This window comes from Sapajus apella, unplaced genomic scaffold (assembly GCF_009761245.1).
Source record: "Sapajus apella isolate SASKATOON/1434 unplaced genomic scaffold, GSC_monkey_1.0 scaffold97, whole genome shotgun sequence".
In the NCBI taxonomy this organism is placed as follows: Eukaryota; Metazoa; Chordata; class Mammalia; order Primates; family Cebidae; genus Sapajus; species Sapajus apella.
The window spans coordinates 1,115,047-1,134,866 of NW_022437037.1; the positions used below are offsets into that span (position 1 = coordinate 1,115,047).

At 47.1% G+C, this 19,820-nt stretch overlaps 1 protein-coding gene across 10 annotated transcripts in view; it reads left to right on the plus strand.

Annotated features, from left to right (window-relative positions):
• Positions 1-19,820, plus strand: part of MVB12B (multivesicular body subunit 12B) — a 228,186-nt gene that overhangs the window by 83,330 nt on the left and 125,036 nt on the right. For all 10 annotated transcript variants that reach the window (XR_004262372.1, XM_032257265.1, XM_032257266.1 and 7 more), the window contains exon 7: positions 15,974-16,068. Coding sequence is in view for 9 of the 10 variants with exons in the window: in XM_032257265.1 (XP_032113156.1) it covers positions 15,974-16,068 (95 nt within the window). In the remaining variant the exon portion in view is untranslated. The remainder of the gene's footprint in view (positions 1-15,973; positions 16,069-19,820) is intronic.

The following is a 19,820-nucleotide window of genomic DNA, read 5'->3' on the forward strand; positions in this document are numbered from 1 at the left end:
TGTGTGTGAGTGCCTGAGTTAAGCATCCCCAAAATTGGCCTTGTTGGTGGCAAGCAGTGTCCCCACATTGACAGATCGCGACGACCCCACCCCCACCCTCTCCCTCACAACTGAGTTCTTCCCCGTCTGCCTTTAATCACCGCGAGGGGGTGACAGGGAATGGCTACAGCGTGTCCTCCTGGAATTCATTAGCGTTATTACCAAAGACCGTGTTGTAAATTGAGATTTTTTTTCTTTAACTGCTAGGAAAAAATTTCTCCTTAGCTATTTCATTTTATTGTACTTAAAAAAAAAAAAAGAAAGATTTTTCTCATCAAACTTTTGGAGCAGAATAGTTCAGAAACCCTGACTTCAGATCCCACTGGGTGTGAACTCTGAGTTGTAAATGAAGCTGAAATCACATCTGGTTACCCTTGAGCTCTGGGGTGAGGGCCAAGGAAGAACCCCCAAACCTTCAGATGGGTGGTTAAGAGAAAGAATTGTCATTCAATGTATGTTACTGCACATTGTTATTCTTTAACATTAAAATTCCACTAAAGTACTAATAATTACTGTTAATACCTTTTGGTGGAAACTTACAGTAAAAGAGCAGTAGTGGAAACAGTATTTAAGGGCAAGCCGCCGGCATGATAAGAATGCAAATAAGCGTTATTAGCCTAATGATTTTGCCGTCGCCATGGTTGTACGGCAGCAGTGTTGTGAATATGTCATCCGGCACCCGTGAATTTGGAAAGTGTGTCAAAACACAACTTCAATTAGTTTGCTCTAATTATGGCTCTGGAGAGTTTGTAACTACATCACTCCTCATTAAAAGAGATTTTCTTATATGGATTAATGTAATATACAAAGGAAAGTTTCAAAGTTCCTGACGCCATTCGCTGCCCCCACGAATGAGCCAGGGGCAGGCCTGGTGGACCCAGATCTAGGGTCTGTGTCTGCAGCGGGAGCAGGCAGGAGGCTGAGCAGCTCTCTCCTTCTGCTTGGCGATCCATGTCCTGCTCAGAGTGGCCACTGCAAATGGAGCCTTGACGATTTCCACGAGAGGGTAATTGAACCCGTTGCAGGCTTTTAAGGAGAAATGGCTAATCTGAAACTATCAGGATGTCCCTCCTCTGCTTCTCGATGGAGGCTGGAAGCAGAAAGGTCTCTGGACCCACCGTGGTGCAGTGCCATGTGCGCAGTCAGCCCTTGGCCCTGTCCTGAGTTCTTGGGGGAGATCATGTGGGAAAATGTGTTATTTTTGGTCTTGCAGAATCACATGGTATCTATGAAATGTTTGTAAAAGTCTTTTCAGATAGCGAAGGCATACATTAAGGAAACGTAATCTCCAAGTTGATATGTAGTTCTAAATGGTATCATTGCACCTTGACCATCTTGAAAAGAGGAATGCAAGTTCACATTTTCTTGTCCTGTTGTGGACTTTCCCCTCCCCGAGGACACCTGTCCTGCAGCGCTCACCTTCTCAAGGCCCACTCTATGGGGTTTGGACGGCCACCTTGTCACCTTGCCTCAAGTCAGCCTTGTGGGACTGTTCCTTGAGCTTTGCTGCCCCCACCTCCACCATTCTGCTAAGCCCCTGGGCACAGAGGCTTCATGACTTCCATTGAGGGGGCCCAGTGATGCATTTTGAACTCAAGAGTTAAATTTTAGAGTGCTGGTTGAGGAGGCCTGGGTTTTGGTTTTCCTCTGATTTAGCCACATGGTGCAGATGATCCAAAATACAGCTTTGAAGACGTTTTTGTGGGCCTTTGCATGTTCTCATTGTCATCACTTATGTCATTACATAACGTGTATGTGTGTGTGTGTGTGTGTGTGTGTGCGCGTGTGCGTGTGTGTGTGTGTGTGTGTGAGTCCCTTGGGTCTTCTTTATGCCACTCACAGGCAGTGATACTTTGAGTGAGTTTTATCACTCTCTGAGCCTGTTTCTTCCTCTGTGAAATGGGTATAAAAATGCCTGCTTTGCAGGATTTGTCACAGGAATTAAATGTGGGGACACAGAAAGCACCACCCTGGTGCCTGGTGAGCACCTGTGCATGCTGGCTTTCTGTCTGTGTCCAGGGTTCATTGCAGAACTGAGCCTGAGCATGAGCAGGGCATCCCCTTAGACCTTTCCTTTGCCACCACATGGCTCCCATCTGCTGCAGCTGCAACTCCAGTCACCAGCACCCCCTCCAGCGCCTCACAGCATCAGAGACCAGGCACAGGCATCCTCCCCTGTGGATCTGGGACTAGAACGGCTGTGCTCACAGGTGAGCAGCTGGGAAGGGGTTAAGATAGTAATTGTGTAAGTCTTCCAGGCTTTCTCCCAGTTCTGCGGTAATTTGATGAAGAACTTCACCCTAATTAAATATTCAAATTAGGAATAAGTGTCAATATGGCTTCCCATTGCCTGGAATGATGATTAATTGTATTCAAAACTCCAGTGGCCCACTGTAATCTAAGCCTAACGGTTGTTCTTGATTATTTCTGCACCGCACTTGCCATGTTTTTGTTTTAAGATTTAAACTAGTAATTGATTTGCCATATGCCATGGAGCTGCACGTACTTTAAAGCTATGCGTTTAGGAACTTGGGGAGTTTGGAATTGCGATTTTCTTCATCTTCCAGTGGCAGCTGTTTTTTCCCCCTTGTCCAATGCAGAGTGATTTGGTTGGGTGTGTGTGTCTGTGTGTGTGCAGGCGCACGTGTGTGTGTGTTGCCCATGAGGAAAACCCATTCTACAGTCAGGCTGGTAGGTTGGAGTTATACTGATCACTGCGAATGGGCTTCCTGAATGGAAAATGAACAGGTCAGTGTTTGCACTTACTTCCTGCTCTGCATTATCTCAGTAAAGCAACATGGCATGATGGAAAGAGCACGAACACACAACCCAGCCCAGCCATTTTCTTTAGCTGCATGACTTTGGGTGAGTTACTTAACTTCTCTGAACCACTTTTCCCCATGTATAGGGTACTACCTCCCTTGCTGGGTGGTTTAGATTAGAGATGGGTATGAAGCATGAGGAACAGTGCAGGTGCCCAGCGAGTAGTAACTGCCATAGTCCTAAATAATTACAGGAGCAAAAATTACAGGAGCAAAGCCTTCACACTGGCTGCCCCTGGAAAGCCACCCCCAGCCATGCAAGTCAAATCCCATCTCCTACCTCTCTGACTCCTGGGACCTCTGTTGCCCATCCTTGGCTTCGTGACGTCTCTTGGGCCATTGTCGAGATTCTTGAATTACTATTTCATTGCTCAGGCCTTTTCTCCCCTGCCACAGTCTTTGCTCTTTGCAGGTGGGACCCTGGCTCCCATGTCCTGGATACCTCCCAGGGCCTAATGAAGTGCCTGGCATGTGTTAGACTCTCAACAGATGTTTGTTGTTTTGGTTATTTCTTTTTCATGCCACTGTTTTAACATTGTAGCATATAACCATATTGTCCTTTATGGTCTATCTTTTGATATTCAGAGCTTTTTACTTTGTGATGTAGGAGATTTATGTTTGTGCTTCAGTTGACTTATAGATAAATTCCTAAAGGGGAAGATACAAGTTTCATTTGGTTTCTTAAACTGTGTTGGTGCTAGGCAGTGCCTACCACACAGTAGGAGCGCAAGAAAAAACGCATGCTGAGTCAGTCGCCACATCCTAGTTGTAGCAGCTTGTGTGCCTGTTGATACTGGTCCAGCTCCCCTAGGATGGGGTTGTGTTCATTGGGTAATATTTGGAATTAAGGTTTAGGTCTAGGCATAGAAAGTTTATAATATAGTGAATATAACTGAAGAGGAAGTAGGTCTGTTTTAAGTTTTGCAAAACCTTGTCTTGGCTGGTGTCAATTACAAAATGAAACAAAAAAGCGACTCATCAGACTGTGGGAAATGATAGTAAACTTTGCACATGGTGGTTTCTCTCTGAGGTTGGCCCCAAAATCAATGAGAAAAGAAAAATCACCACAATTGAAAATAGTTTAGAGCCTAGAGTGATTAAAAGTTGACTTTCTCTTTCAGTGGAACCAAGTTACAAAAAAAGAATTACAGTATCTCCTCACATCTCTGGGTCTTCACAGGTCTCAATCGTAATTCAGAGCCCCACTTGGGAAACGCAGGGATGTGGAGCAGGAATCCTGGCTGTGAAGTCATTGAGGAGGATTCGAGTGGTAGTTGGGCCCTTCCAGCTGAAAATGATTCATTTTAATTACCTTCCAGGGCGATCCAATACCTGAGCATATGGTCTTTAAGAAATAAGGTTCCCTAAACTGTCAGCAAGTGTGAGCAATGGTCAGGGACCTCTTTCTGACACCATTGACCAGCCTTGGAGAGCGGGCACTCTAGAAGGTGCTTATTAAAATGCCAGCAGGTGCAGCAAAGGTCCCCTTCCCTGTGACTCCCACACCCTGCTTGTGCCAGGTGTTTTATAAGAGCCTTTTTCTTCATTAAATGGCATTCATTAAGCACGTCCTTACACCTGGCACAGAAGCTGTGCGTCACAGATGACTTCTTCCCAGTGGTGTTTTGCAGGAATAAAACGGAATTTCATTTAGCTATTTGCTGTGTTCTTCTTCCCCTTCCTTCCTTAACTGGATTTTTGTTGCTTTTCATGTTTCCTCTGCTGCCCTCACAGTCCATTCCTTTCCTTTGTACATGACCTCTGGTCTTTGTCCACCAGCAGACACATTATATAGAAAACAAGATGTCCCTTCAGCACCAGGCACCACCCTGGATGCTCTCATATTTGTGTCTCTTCTCTCCCAACCACATTGAGACGCATTCTAGTTTTTGGCATCTTTTTTTCTGATAAAAAGAAAAATAATTTCTCACTGAAAAAAATTAACACTTAAAAAATATGGAAAAGCAGTGGGAAAAATCCACACTCCCACCTTAGAGGCTTCTGTCATCAGTACCATGAGCCTCTCCTGCCCCTCAGTCACCTCTGTGAGTTACTCCCTCTGGGCCCTTTGTGATACTGTAGCTTAGCTGTGTGTGCCCATGGAAAAAGACTGTCTTGTGGGATTATTTATAATACATCATTCTGCAACTTCGTTTTTGCTTGGCTGGTTTTTTTGGGTTTGTTTTACTTAACAGCCATGTCTTTGGGAGTTGGCTATTTTTACAGAAAAACCTCTGGCTCTCTTCATCTATTCGTTCCATCCTACTTTAGTATTATATGAAAATTCCACATTTTATTAGCCTTCTCTTACGGATGGTCATTAGGCTGCTCCCAGTTCGTTGCCGTGACAAATGCTGCCCCACAGCCCCGGTTCCTGTCCTTTCCTTCCACAGCTGTGATCATACTCCATATACGGATCCCAAGCTCCTCACTCCAACCCTCCTCCCAAAACGTGTAAACAGCATTTTATGTCTACATAATATTCTGAGTCGGACATTGTAACATTATTTCCAGTTTTTGAGTAGAGTATCATAATTAAGAGCCTGAATTGTGTAATTTGCCCCATCAGCATTCAAATCCAAGCTCCTGCACACTTGGTCTTTAAGTCCAAGCTGTATCCAGCTGAGAAGCAAGCTGTGGAGCCTCTCTGAGACACCTGTGGAGTAGGGGTGCTCTCAGCACCTCTCTCTGGGGTGGGGTTAGAGATCATAAGATGCATATGACAGGTACACGCTGTAAACAAGCCAACTGATGCTATTTTTACCTTTTCTTAAACAGGTCATTTCCCACATTTCAGGTTATTTTCTCAAATTTCAAAAAGGGAGGAGTAAATGCTGGCCCTTTTGTCTCATGACTTCGCCATTCTTTGGTATTAAATTAGAATGATCTGGAGTATATGATTATGCGTTTCCCCTAGAGAGAGTGACGTGAATAATCCTCTGTTGTTGTCTTCCTGCACAAAACACAACTTGAAGTAGTAAAAAATTTCTGAATCACAACTTTTTTCACCTTCAAAACTCTGTGGCTGCATCATCATCCAGCATTTAATATCGTGGAGGAAAAGTCTGAAGTCACCATTAGTATTTCCCAGGATGAATCGTCTTTCCATTGTATTTTCTGGAATACTGTGAACACCATTGGCTTCTATATTTAGGTCCTTTTTTAAAAAAATCAGGAAAGTATTTTCACCTTTACTGAAGTATAATCAACATACAATAAACTGCACATATTTATATAATGCACTTTGATGAATTTTGACACAGGCATACACCTGAGAAACCATCACCAAAATTAAGATCATGAATCTACGCACCACCCCCAAAAGTTCCTTTGTGTCTTTCCCACCCCCATCCCGTTCAGGCAACCACCGGCCTGCTTTCTATCTCTGTAGATAAGTTTGCATTTTCTTTTCTTTTCTTTCTTTTTTAGAGGGAGTTTTGCTCTTGTTGCCCAGGCTGGAATGCAATGGCATGCTCTCAGCTCACTACAACCTCTGCCTCCGGGGTTAAGCAATTCTCCTGCCTCAGACTGGGATTACAGGTGCCCACCACCACACCTGGCTAATTTTTGTATTTTACACCACATTGGCTAAGCTGGTCTCAAACTCCTGGCCCCAGGTGATCCCCCCCACCTCAGCCTCCTGGGATTACAGGCATGAGCCTCCATGCCTGGTCTGAGTTTGCATTTTCTGGAATTTTGTATAAATGGAATCATACCGAAGCACTGTTTCCCACCTTGCTCATTTTTTTCAGCAGCAGCATCTTGAGATGTACCCATCCTGCCTGTATCAACAGTTTGTTCCTTTTTTATTGCTAACATCCATCTCATAAGATATACCAGGATTTGTTTACCCAGTCACCTGTTATTGGACAGCTGGCTTGTTTTTAGTTTTTGACTATTACAAATGAAGCTTCTCAGTACGTTTGTGTACAAACCTTTGTGCAGACATATGCTTCATTTCTCTTCAGTAAAAATCTGGAAGGGTAATGGCTGGGTTATATGATAGGGTATGTTTAACTTTTTTAAAAACTGCAGACTGTTTTCTGAAGTGGTTATACCATTTTCCCTCCCGCCAACAGAGCATGAGAGTTCCAGCTGCTCCCCATCTCCACATCCTTGCCAGTGGTAGATACTGTCAGTCGACTTAATTTTTGCATTCTAGAAGACATATAGTAGTATCTTGTTGTACTTTTAATTTGCATCTCCCTAGTGACTAATGTTGTTGAACATCTTTTCATGCGCTGATTGACCTATTAGATTTTCTTCAGTGAAGAGTCCATTGAAATTGTTTGGCCATTTTAAAACTGGGTTGTCTTCTATTAAGTTCTAAGAGTTATGTATATATCCTAGATATTAGTTGGGCATGTTTTATAAATGTTTTCTGCAGATCTGTGGCTTGCCTTTTATTTTTGTATCAGCATCTTGGAGAGCAAGAATCTTAACTGTTGATGAAGTCAAATTCATTGATTGTTTTTTCCTTGAATATTGTGATGGTTAATACTGAGTGTCAACTTGATTGCATTGAAGGATGCAAAGTGTTGATCCTGGGTGTGTCTGTGAGGGTGTTGTCAAAGGAGATTAACATTTGAGTGAGGGGGCTGGGAAAGGCAGACCTGCCCTTAATCTGGGCGGGCACCATCTAATCAGCTGCCAATTTGGGTAGAATGTAAAGCAGGCAGAAAAATGTGAAAAGACAAGACTGGCCTAGCCTCCCAGCCTACATCTTTCTCCCGTGCTGGATGCTTTCTGCCCTCAGATGTCGGACTCCAAGTTCTTCAGTTTTGGGGCTTGGACTGGCTCACCTTGCGCCTCAGCTTGCACACAGCCTGTGTGGGACCTTGTAATCATGTGAGTTAATACTTAATAAACTCCCCTTTATCAGTATCCTATTAGTTCTATCCCTCTAGAGAACCCCGACTAATACACATATGTTTGTGCTTTTCTGTATCTTATTTTTTTAAAAGGCAAGTGTCGTTTCATTATTATGAAAATAGCTGTGATCTTGTGGACTCCCTGAAAATTTTGGGCCCCATTTTGGGAATGCCATTGAAAACTGCAGCCCCAGAAGGTGGTTTTAATACAACATTCAGCTCAGAAAAATGAAATGGGAGTTGTAGTTTTGTGTCATAAAGTTTGGGGCGTGTGTGTGTGTGTGTGTGTGTAAGGGGTGTGAGACAAAAGTAGTGACTGCCTCTGACTCTCAGTGCGCCTCTTCCTTGCTAATCACCACTCCCTTGACGCTGCCCTTTGACAGTCTGGGAGGGCACCAGGCTCTGCAGCTGCCTGGGCAGAGCCGTCTTCATTATATGTGGCCACTGGGTTCACAAGATTAATGGTAACATTTAAAAATTCACACAGACCTGGAATCAGCACTAGAAAATACAGATTTAAATTAACAAGGAAAAAGCAGAATCCCATCAAAGGAAATAAATCGTGCTGGCAACTATTGTCACATAATAAAATGTATTCTATAACTGAAGGGCTTTTATATGGAGCTGTCTGCAGCTTAGTGACCGTGTTAATTGAATAAGGTGCCTAAGACCGACTTGGGGGAAAAAATGAAATTCCCCTCAGCATCTATTTAGCTGGAGCCGTCGTCGTTGGCAGTGTGTGCATGCTGACTTATTTGTTACAGAACAGCCAGTGCCCCCTGCAGAGAGACGTGATGGCCACCAGAAGCAGCAGGGTGAGCCCTGTCTCCTCTGGGCAGCTCTGTGGGCAGGGGGGAGGGGAGGAGAGCTTGGTAAGGCTCCCCGAGGATTTAGGGACTGTTCTTTACAGTTCTTCAGTGACCACATAGATTTTGGAATAATAATCCACCATTTGAGTCAAGTGGCAGAAATGGTTGTCCTCTGATGGACAGCCCTTGCTCCAGGGGTCCAAGACTTACTGGGGAAGGTGCCAGAAGGCCTTCACCTCCAGGCACAATCCTAAGTAGAGACAGTATCTCCAGCCTTTGAGTCTCCTTCTCTTTATTCTGCTTGGGAGCTTTATGAGCTCTCCTAAAATCTCAACTTACGGATCTGCCTACAGAGTGGTCAACTTTGGGGCCCACTAAAATGACTCCACTGAAACTGCTATCCGTGAGTGTGCCAGCCACCATCATTCTCGTGGACATCTTGGTTTGTTTTTTTAAAATTTTTATCTATCTATTTATTTTGAGACCGGATTATGAAACTGGCTAATATTTGTTTTTTTGTTTGTTTGTTTGTTTGGTAGAGACGGGGTTTTACCATGATGCCCAGGCTGGTCTTGAACTCCTGGGTTCAAGCGACCCACCCGCCTTGGCCTCCCAAAGTCCGGGGATTACAGGCATGAGCCACTGCCCCCCGGGTGACCTCTCAGTTTTGTTTGATGCTGTGAAGCACCTACTTGTTTTTATAACTCCCTTGGCTGGGAGCTGCAGAAGAGGTGAGCATCTGATGCCCGGGGCCTAGTGCAGCTCCTGGTCTTCTCCTTCCTCCCTCCACCAGGTACAGGGTTGTGATCGGGGCCTTCCTTCAGTCCCCTTAGACAGTTCAAGCTGTTCATTCTCATGAACCAGAGGCCTTTGTGTGGGAAAGAAGCCAAAGGGTGTTGGGTTAACTGACCACAATTCCAAGCATAAAAATAAGGATTTTCTGTCTTTTCTCATTGGATGCTATGGTCATAGGCACAGGCACAGACCAATAAAGAATCTTCTAAAATGTTTCAAAAGACAGCTAAATATTTCATGAAACAGTGGTACCACAATATTTTAGCCAGTCCTCCATTGTTTGATGGTTCATCTGATTCTGCTTTTTGGCTTTATAAGCAGTGCTGTGATGAATTTATTGTTTTTTTTTAATTTTTTTTTTTATTTTTTTTTTATCTTTGATGAATTTATTGTTTATATAAAAATATCATAAATCAGAAATAGTTGTATTTTCCAAGGCTTTAACGAACCCAGTCATGGGGATGAAAAGGAGAGAAGTGACAAGGCTTCCTAGAAGTTTCCCAAAACTATCCCTACTTACAAGTCAGAATCAGATCAACAAGTAGTAGGTAACCTTAGAGGGTTTTCCCTAATATTTGTTAAGCGCCCACTGTGTGCTGGGCATTGTTCTCGCCACTGGGGATGTAGTGGGAAGAAAAAGCATGATGGAAATGACATTCTGGTGGCCAGAAAACAAGTCAAGACAGCCTGGTGGAGTGGGAAGGGCTATGCAGGGAGGAGGCGGGTATTGTGAGCATGGCTGGAGGGGATGCCTCATCAGAAGGGTGGCCTGACTGGGGAGGGAGGGGAAGCCAGCTGCTGAGATCTGGGGACAGTGGCAAGTGCAAAGACCCTGAGGCGGGAACAAGAGCAGGGGCTGCAGGGACAAAAGCAGCTGCTGAGGTTGGCAGAGGTGAGTGCAGGGAGGGTGGACGAGACCTGGTCAGAGAGGAGGGATGGGCTGGAGCCAGAAGCCCCTCTCAGCCGTGGGCAGGTTTGGATTTCATCCTAATGCAGAGGAAAGGCGCCATGGGTTTTGATGTGGTACTGCACTGAGGCCCTCATGAGCCGGACCCTAAAATAATGCCAAGGCGGCAAGAATGGGGGGAGTTGGAATAGGATGGAAGCTTGCATGCTTGTATGTGGTCACCCATGCCTGGTTCCGTGCTCTCAACCCTGCCTGCATGGTGGCCCTCTGTGCCCTGGGAGGCAGCACACCCCTGCTAAAGGCTCTGTGGCTCCCTGGTGCTGGTGCTGGGATTTGGACCCACATCCCGCAGACTCGGGGGCACTGCCCTAACCTCTACAACTGCTCTGCCTCCCTGGGTGTGCAGTCGGGCCATTGGTCATCCAGCTCTGTATATTTCACTGTAACCTGTTGGGATCACTGAGCTAGTGAGTGGCAGCTGTATTGCATCCCTGGTATCACTGATTTCAAAAGGGCCTTCAGGAGGGACCCTGTGGCCCTGGCTGAGTAGTCTCATTTTATATGCCCGATAGTGAAGATGAATCAGGGTAACTACCGTAGTGATAACCACCTCCGGAGGACACATGGACTGACCTCTTCGTTAATTCCTAGCTTTCTCTTCATCACCTTCACCTCTCAGAGCCTCAAATGAGAATAATTACTCTTGCCTAAAATGGTTGCTGAGGGTATGAGGCCGGGTGATGTACTGAAGGCCCCCAGCCCAGGTCCTGGCAGGTGGGGCTCCACCCATGCTGGGGAACTGGAATCTCGCCCTAGACCCAGCTGATGGCAGAGCCTTCCTCATCTCTCACTTGGCTAATCTGACACCAAAGCACCCCTGGGCCACTTCTCCTTCAGCAGGAGACTTCTTTGTCCTGTTTAACCACAGGTGATCTGTCCCTGGGGCCCAAACTATTCATTCTCATTAATGGGAACGCTTGATGTTTCTTCTGTCCTCCTGTCCCCATGTCCCCTGCTTCTTATGTCCAGGAACAATGGGAGCAGAAATGCAGGAGAAGCTCTTTGCCATGTAGGGAGGAACCCTTCTCCCTAAAGCTTTCTCTGCCCCTGGGGCCTTCCCACCTGCTGCTCTCTGAATACCATCCCATACTCACTCTTGCATCAGCTACTTTAGCTGGAGTTTTTGGTAACCTGGTATCAGTTCAGTAGATCCCTACTGAGCAGTTATTTTGCAAAAAATACAGCAGCCTGTGACTTGAATCTTCTTTTAATTTCACATTTGCGGTATCAGGCACACATTGTCTATTGTATATGAACAGAAACTTTCCTTTTTTTTTTTTTAACATCTTGTAAATTCCTGGTTGCTGCTGCCGCTGATTTCTTCTTTCCCATACCTATTTTCCTCCATAATGGAGAGGTGGGATTCAGGGTATAAAATAGAGACCCCTGGAGTCTAATTGGGAAAATGCTCACGGGGAGAAATGAAAGGATAGAGACTAACAGCAGTTCATGTCAAAAAAGAGACCCAGGGGTTTTAGGGGGCTAACTTCAACACTTGATTTGGTCAACAAATGTCAGTAATTGTCTACCCTGTGACCAAAAAAAATTGTCCCAGAAAATGAAGTACCAAATTGATGAGATTTGGCCCTGCTCTGGAGGAGGTTCCAATCACATTAGGGGGCAGGTTTATATCAGATGACTGAAATGTGTTGTGATACCTGGAGTGGGGTGAGAGAAAACACTCAGGCACCTGATCTGGCCTGGGGCAAGCCCAGGAAAGGTTTTACCAAAGAGGGGGTGGTTGGGTGGGGTCTTGAAGCATGAATAGGAGTTTGAAGAGTAGGTAAGGAAGAATGGAGATTCCTAGGAAAAGGGAGTGGCATGGATAAAGAACTAGGCATGAGAAAAATAAGGCCTGTTCAGAGATTGGCAAGACTTCCACTCTTTCTGGAGGAGAGGGGACGTAAGTAGTGGCAAGAGGCAGAACCTGGAAGGTGAGCTGGTGTGCCAGGGATGTAGAAGTGTGCAGTGAGAAGACAGCTAAGCCAGGACCCTTGCAAAGGTGGGAGGTGAGGTGGGAGTGAGGTGGGGGCAGAAAGAATCATCTGCAAGGAGGGAAGAGAACCTGGGGTTGGGGGTGAGTTGCAGGATGAGCCAGACAAAACCTGAGGCCCTGGAGGAACAAGAAAGTGTGGCCCCGGACATCAGTGTTGCATGGGGTAGCTGAAGAGCCGGGCCCCTTGATTTCTCTGTTGCTTATACACTCTTTCGTTGCTGCTATTGCTCATATACTTCTTTTAAGTCCTAAATTTCCCCTAAACTGTCCATTTAGGGGGTCTGTGGCAGGTCATGTTGACAGGAATGAAGGCTTTGCGCAAAGTAGGTGGTGAGTAATAGTAGGCTCACGAACAACTCTGTCATCATTTGCTGCTACCATTCCCATCCACACTGGCATCTTAATTTTATTTCCTCCCACAGATGGGCATGCTTTTGAAATTGTAATTTGGATCTTGGTACATTTCTGCTTAAAAATCCTTCCAGAGAAAGGCAGAACCCCATGCTGCGCTCCACGTGGCATGGCCCCCAAAACCATCTATGGCCTGGCCCCAACCTCTTCCTGGCCTTCTAGGCCTGGCCACCCTGGCTTCCTCCTAAGTCTGGAGGAGGTCAGACTCCCCACAGAGCCTCAGGTGCACACCCTGTCTCCCTGCCGCATCTCTCTGATTTCTGCCTATCCTTAGTTCCCACCTCAATGTTCCTTCCTCCAGGAAGCTGTCCAGGGAGCCTCCTCCTACCCTGCCCTTCGTAGCACTTGAGTCTTCCTGCTTTCCATAGGAAATCACACTTGTAAGCAAGTGTTCAGGTGACTTTGTGGTTATTTTCATGTCCCCTGCCTGTCCTGCCACCACTGAGTCCCTCACAGATCTGTGTTGATGCATATTTGACCACCCAACAGCTCGGCTGGCCCCATTTTCTCCTCTGCCTCCTGGCTGGCCTCTGCCATCATCCATGTCCACCTGGCTCCCAAAGTTCTGCTAAGGCCCCTGCCTCCTCTCAGAGCCTCCCTGAATGCTTCTAGCCCCTGGAGTATTCACTGCACTGCACAGATCACTCTGCATCCTTAGTTAGCTTGCATGCACCTTTTTAGGGCTGTTAAGGCATAGAAATCTTAGTCTGGCAGCCATGAAGCAGAATACTTTCTTGGCTCCTGGAAATTCCCTCATTGGTACAGTGAGTGAAATAACAGCACCCACCCCGGGTCCTTTTAGTCACACACACAAGGCCCTGTGCTCAGAAGGGCCCCACCATGGGTTAATGTTCTGTTGCCATCTTGAAATTCTTGATAGCATTTGAATAAGGGCCCGGTGTTTTCAACATGCACTGGGCCCTGCACATTGTGTAGCTGCTCCCATACCTGCCTCAAGGGGCATTGTGAGGAGCCATAGGAAGATGTGTGACATCTACGTTCTCGGGGCTGGCACCTGGTGACACTCTCAGCAGGGTCACCTGTCATCATTTTAGCTCTGCTCAACCACAACCACAGTTGATAATTCACTCTTCTGTTTGCTCAGCTTCATTAACTAAGTGCTGTGGTCAGAGACATTGATCAACTGCTGAAAACCCTTCTGCAGCTGCTCCTTACCCTTGCAGGGTTCCCAAACTCTGCCAGTCTCCAGATTCACCCCTGGAGCTTGTTAAAAATAGATTTCTGGGCTGCACCCAGCCATGCCCACTGAATCGGACTCTCCAGGGTTAGGCCCTGCAAGTGTGTGTTGGAGCAAGTTCCCAGGTGACTGACACCTTCATTAATGCCAGAACGGGAGTTTAGAAACCTCCATCCTGGGAGTTTGAACCCAAGCCTCTTGTGGTGGTGTTTGGCGTCCTTTCCATCTGGCCCTGCCTGCATTTCTCGCTCCGCTTCTGACATGTGCCCTAACCCTGTGGGGAAGTGCTGGCTCTCTCTGACTCCCTGGTGGGGTGCCTTTCACACCCATGGCACCCTGAGGGGTACTGAAGCCTTGTTCCTTTAACAGAATATATCGTTCCTTCTTTTCATGATCACCAGCACTCAGTTTTTCTTGTTCTCCAATCACATGTCACATTGCACCTTGATTTGTTTCTGCACCTTTATTCCCTGTAGCCTAAGCTGAGGGAGCTCACCTCTATACTCTTAATTAGCAGCAGTAACACACAGAATATTCCGGTTCCCTCCACACACGCCAGTGTACCCGGTGGACGTGCTCGCTGTACGTGTGTCTGCTGATTCCCCAAAGCCCAGAGCATACAGTTGGTGCTTGCCTGGCTGGTCTGTGGCTGAGTGTCTGCCATGAGTGCTCACTCTGGCTGGCAGACCCAGTGCCTCCACAGCCCTTGGTGCTCACCTTGCCCCTGGAAGGCCCCTTCTGGTTGCAGCTCAATCCTGGCCCTGTGAGAACAGCCCCTCCCTGGAGAGCCTTTCCTCCCAGGAGTCTTTTTTTTTTAGACAGAGTTTTGCTCTGTCACCCAGGCTGGAGTGCAGTGGTGTGATCTCGGCTCACTGCAACCTCAGCCTCCCGGGTTCAAGTGATTCTCCCGCCTCAAGCTTCCCAAGTAGCTGGGATTAGTAGAGATGGGGTTTCACCATGTTGGCCAGACAGGTGTCAAACTCCCAACCTTTGGTGATCTACCTGCCTCGGCCTCCCAGAGTGCTGGGATTACAGGCATGAGCCACCGTGCCCAGCCTTCCCAGGAGTCTTCATGCACAGCAGCCATTCTAGAAGGTCACACGTGCTGTGTGAAAAAGGCACCCAGTAACTGACCACTTACTTTGTAATAAGTGTTCCCTCCAGCAGTCTCTTCCCTTTCGGAAATGACCAGGGGTGGCCACAGGTTAGGCTCCTGCGCTATTGCAGCACAGCCCCCAGTCATCCCACCAAGAGATTTTTTTGTTGTCTTTTTCCCCAGACCTGTTGGGATTTAAATACTTTTCCTATTTGTTTAATTTTTCTTTTCAGCATTCACTACAGGCAGCTGGTGACCATGCCAAATGGGTTATTTACTTTTGACTAAATGCTCACTTAGGCTGTGTGTTCTTTGTAAGCTTTAATGGCTCACACCTGAGCCATCAAAGACCGTGCTGTATCGGTCTGGAATGTGCTTTCCTGAGCACCTACTGTGTGCGCTGGCTGAGGGGGAACAGATGACATAGCAGTTCAGAGCAATGTGCCATTCTGATTTTCAGAGGTCATTAGTCTCCTGGACTCATATGGCAATAATAATTCCCAACACCTTTATTTCCCAAGTGCTTCCTGTGCCGTGATCCTCAGCAGCCCTGTGGCCTAGGAATGGAAGCGTTTGTATGGCAAATGGAGCAAACCGAGGCTGGTGTTCAGCTCCTGGGTGTTACGGTCCCGCTGGTGCATTTTACCCAGAGGGCAGAAATCCGGATCAAACTGCCACCCCATACAGTCCCTTGGGCATGTTGTAAGGCTTGGGACACACTTTCTTCCTCTTGGATGTCCTTTCCAGTATGGAAAAAAGTTGGCTGCTGATGTCCAGAAACTTCCAATTCCTTAAGAGGACTTGAGCCCGGTGGAGGAGTCATGCTTGATTGAGAAGGAGGCGCTGGCCAGAAGCACCTGCTCTGCCTGCTGCTCTGTGCTACATTTCAGCTGTTGATGGTGTGAGTGCTTCCTGAGTCTTGGGAAATGCTCCTTGTAACCTCCTTTCTCTCCTCTGTCTCTTCCACAGGCACATCTCCCTAACACTTCCTGCCACCTTCCGAGGCAGGAACAGCACCCGTACGGACTACGAGTACCAGCACTCCAATTTGTATGCCATATCAGGTATGTGAGGCCACTGCCGGAGCACCACCTCCTTCCACACGTTCTCTGTCTTCTCGTGGGACCTGTCTTCTTACCTCTCTTTTCTTCCTGCCAGGGGCCCGTTCCCTGCAGGGACCAGGCCTTCCCTTTCCTTTGTGTCACCACAGCACTTAGAGAAGGGCCAAATACTCAGCATGTTTTGAAACTAATGATGAAAAACAATGTGTGGATTTCACAGGCTTGAAGGGAGGTTTCCAGAGAATACTCGCCACATTGTTCACCTGCCAGACCCGGGCAGGCTTCCCACGGGGCCTCGGGAGCAGAGCCGAGCTGAGCCCCGGTCAGCTCACCCTCCCGTATCCAAGTCTGTCCTCACCTCTCATTTCTCACAGCCAGGTTTGTGGCCAGAGGGTACACTGGCGGTCTCCCCTCACACCCCTGGAGTATCAGTCTGTGGTTTCTGAACTCGGCCTTGAAATTGATAGGGTTACCTTGGCAGGAACTTCATCAGTCCTAGTTTTCCTTTTCACCTTCGCCCAGGGAGGGGAAAACTTACAAGCCTTATTACAGAATTGAGATTCATTAGGTGCTTGGCAGTACAGGTGACTTGCTAAGAGCCGAGGAAACCCACAAACTCGCCTCCGATTATCCTGGGCCGCCAGTCAGGGGTGTTTGTGTAGAAGGGGAAAGTGGCAAATTGGTGCCACTTACCAGCACACACCCTTAATGGTGAGTGACATTTTGAACACAGGAACATGGCATTCATTCATGTACCATAATGAATCGGTTATTTAAAAGGTAATCTTTTTTCTAAAAATTGCAACTACAGGTTACTAAATAGATGAAATAGAACAATGGCATAATTCTTGTCAGTATTAGTTTTTCTCGTTATGATCACTCCCTAATAGGTTTGGAAGTATAAGCAAAAGCCAGTTGTTCCACTTCTGGGTGACATTCCTGCTGGGAAGGGGAGGGACAGGGATGTTCTTAAGCCCCCGTCCCTGGCTCCACTCCAGGATCCAGGCTCTCCAAGGGGAGAGGGAACGTGATTGTCTAAGAACAGCATCTCCAGGGAGAATTTCTTTTGTGCTGTGGCTATTTCAGCAGAGTCGACAAGGAGCATAACAAGTGTGGAAAGATGACCTATTTTGTAGAAAAGCTGAATATTTCCCCAGATGCTTAGTGGCACAGAGGTGCAGAACAGGTCTGTGGAATCCAGCAGGGCGCCCCCGTTCAGAAAGCACACAAGGGAAGCTCCATCAAAACGGATGACTTTTTTCTGCAGCTCGCAAATCTTTTTCCAGCCACAACGTTCGGCTGCACCCACTTTACCTGTTCTCTGATGGCTTTCCCAGCTGTTGGCATTTCTGCGGGAAAGAGCCACAGAGTGAAATCTCCTGTGGTTTGGCAGGAACACTGCTGTCTGCCTCTGGACCGCGGCTTCCTCGCCCCGCAGCTTTGATGAGGTGTTGTCTGGGTTCATTTCAGCTGTTAGTTTAGCAATACCAAGGTAACGGCCTCAAGACACAGGGGAAGCCATTCAGAAACTTCCTGTTACATTTATGTAAGTGGCAGTCAATTGGATTTTATCTTCCAAACAGAGGTAGTTGAGGTTACAGCCCACGGCAGCAGGCAGTTTCAGGCCTCCTCAGCGGCTGCAAGCACCAAATTGCTCTGCCAGGGTCCAGGACCGCTTTGTTGTGTTGCTGCCAGAAATACCCCGCAGGACCTGCTGGCTCCATAAGGCCTGCAAGCTCAGCACTGGGCAACTATGGCGCAACTGGGAAGCCTGCCCGCCCACCCACTGGCAGCCTGCCTGTGAGTCGTTCTGGCTAGAAGGGAGCAGAGACCACCTCCCTCACCCCCACATGAACAGTATTTGGCACCGAGTGGCCTATCTCAGTTTGTTATTGTGAAGTTAGGGTTTCCATTGGTTTCTTCCAAAAACAGTTAAGGCAAAGTGTGCCCCAGGCCCTAGCCCTTGCCCAGTACTGATGCCTTGATAGCTGGAGTTCTGCTGATAATGAAATGAATCATCAAACCGTTCTGCCTCTGAACTGGCCCTGGCATGGGTTCACTGCACACTTCAGGAGCTGAGCCTTTGGTGCAGACCCCTGGCGTGCTCTGTGTCCCTCCTGAAGACATTCGATTTATGCTCCCTTGTGTTCGGTCCCTTCCTAAGATAAGTAGATTTCAAAACAGTGTAATTAGAAATTTGAAAAACAGCCCACACTTAATGTGTGTGTATGGTTGTTAAAGTATATTAACTTTTCAGTGTTTTCTCAGTGGCATACCTGCTAGTAGTCCCTTTTCCTGTGCCTTTCACTAAGACAGTTTACTCCCACCATGCCTGCAAAGGGTGAGTGTGGCTCAGCGTTGCCAGAGACACCAGTGGAGACCGTATGTAGTCCCATCCCTGGCACACAGTGGTGCTTATGACGTGGTTATGGAAGGAAGGAAGAGATGAAGGGAAGCATTTAGCCTCCTGTCTGCCTTGCACAGGACTACCCTCCCAGGTAGTCATCCTGATTTGCTGCTTGAATGCCTGCAGTGTCTGGGGCCACCACCTCCCACCAGCCCACCCATCCCTGTGAGATCCCCCCTCGTTAAGCTGGGCTCTGTCTTCCTGTTCTTTCACATCCATCTAGCCATTTGGGATACTGTGCGTTCCACCAGCCAACATTTGCCAGCTGTTCTATGTGGTTCAGTCAATATCTCTCTCTTGCCCACAGAAGTGGGGTGAGGAGCTCTTTCTGACTCAGTGCTGAAATCCTGAGATGCTTGTGGCCTGTGCTCTTCTCTCTTGTAGCCTAATCCAAATAGCCATGAAGCCAGCATCCATCCTCACACTTGTCCTGCCAATATCTCCTAGAAAATACAGATGTGCAAAAAGATTCATCCACAAGGATAAGCACCACCACTTCCCAAAAATAATACTTTAAGACAGGGGTGGGGGTGGATATATCTCAAATGCCCCAAACAAAGATGAATGGTTAAATTACAGAATACCTATACAGTACCTTAACTTTTCAACCATCCAAAAAGTGATGGCTTAGGTTAACAGGCATATATGCATATTGCTAAGTGGAAAGAAAAACAGGTAGCAAGCCAGAATGTGAGTGTGATCTCGTTTTTAAAAGTGCATCTAAGCTGGGAGTGGTGGTACGTGCCTGTAGTCCCAACTGCTTGGGAGACTGAGGAGGGAAGATCCCTTGAGGCCAGGAGTTTGAGGCTGTAAAGCACTGTTGAGATGGCCTTTGGTAATAGCCATGGACTCCTGCCTGGGCCACACAGAGAGATCTCGTCTCTTAAAAAAAAATTAAGTAATTTTTAAAAATTAACAAAAAAATACATCTAAAGGTCTGGAAAGGTCCACGCCTGAGTGTTTACAGTGGTTTTTTTGGGACTTCCCTCTTTTTTTTGGCCTCGTTGCAGTTTCTCATTTTCCATAATAGCACGTGTTGCTTTTGTAATAAGAAAAAATGTAGACCTGGGGCTGGGCACGGTGGCTCACACCTGTAGTCCCAGCACTTTGGGAGGTCAAGGCAGGTGGATCACAAGGTCAGTAGTTAGAGACCAGCCTGACCAACCTGGTGAAACCCCATCTCTACTAAAAATACAAAAATTAGCCAGGCGTCATGGTGGGTGCCTGTAATCCCAGCTACTCAGGAGCCTGAGGCAGGAGAATCGCTTGAACCCAGGAGGCAGAAGTTACAGTGAGCTGAGATTGCACCACTGCACTCCAGCCTGGGCGACAGAGGGAGACTCCGTCT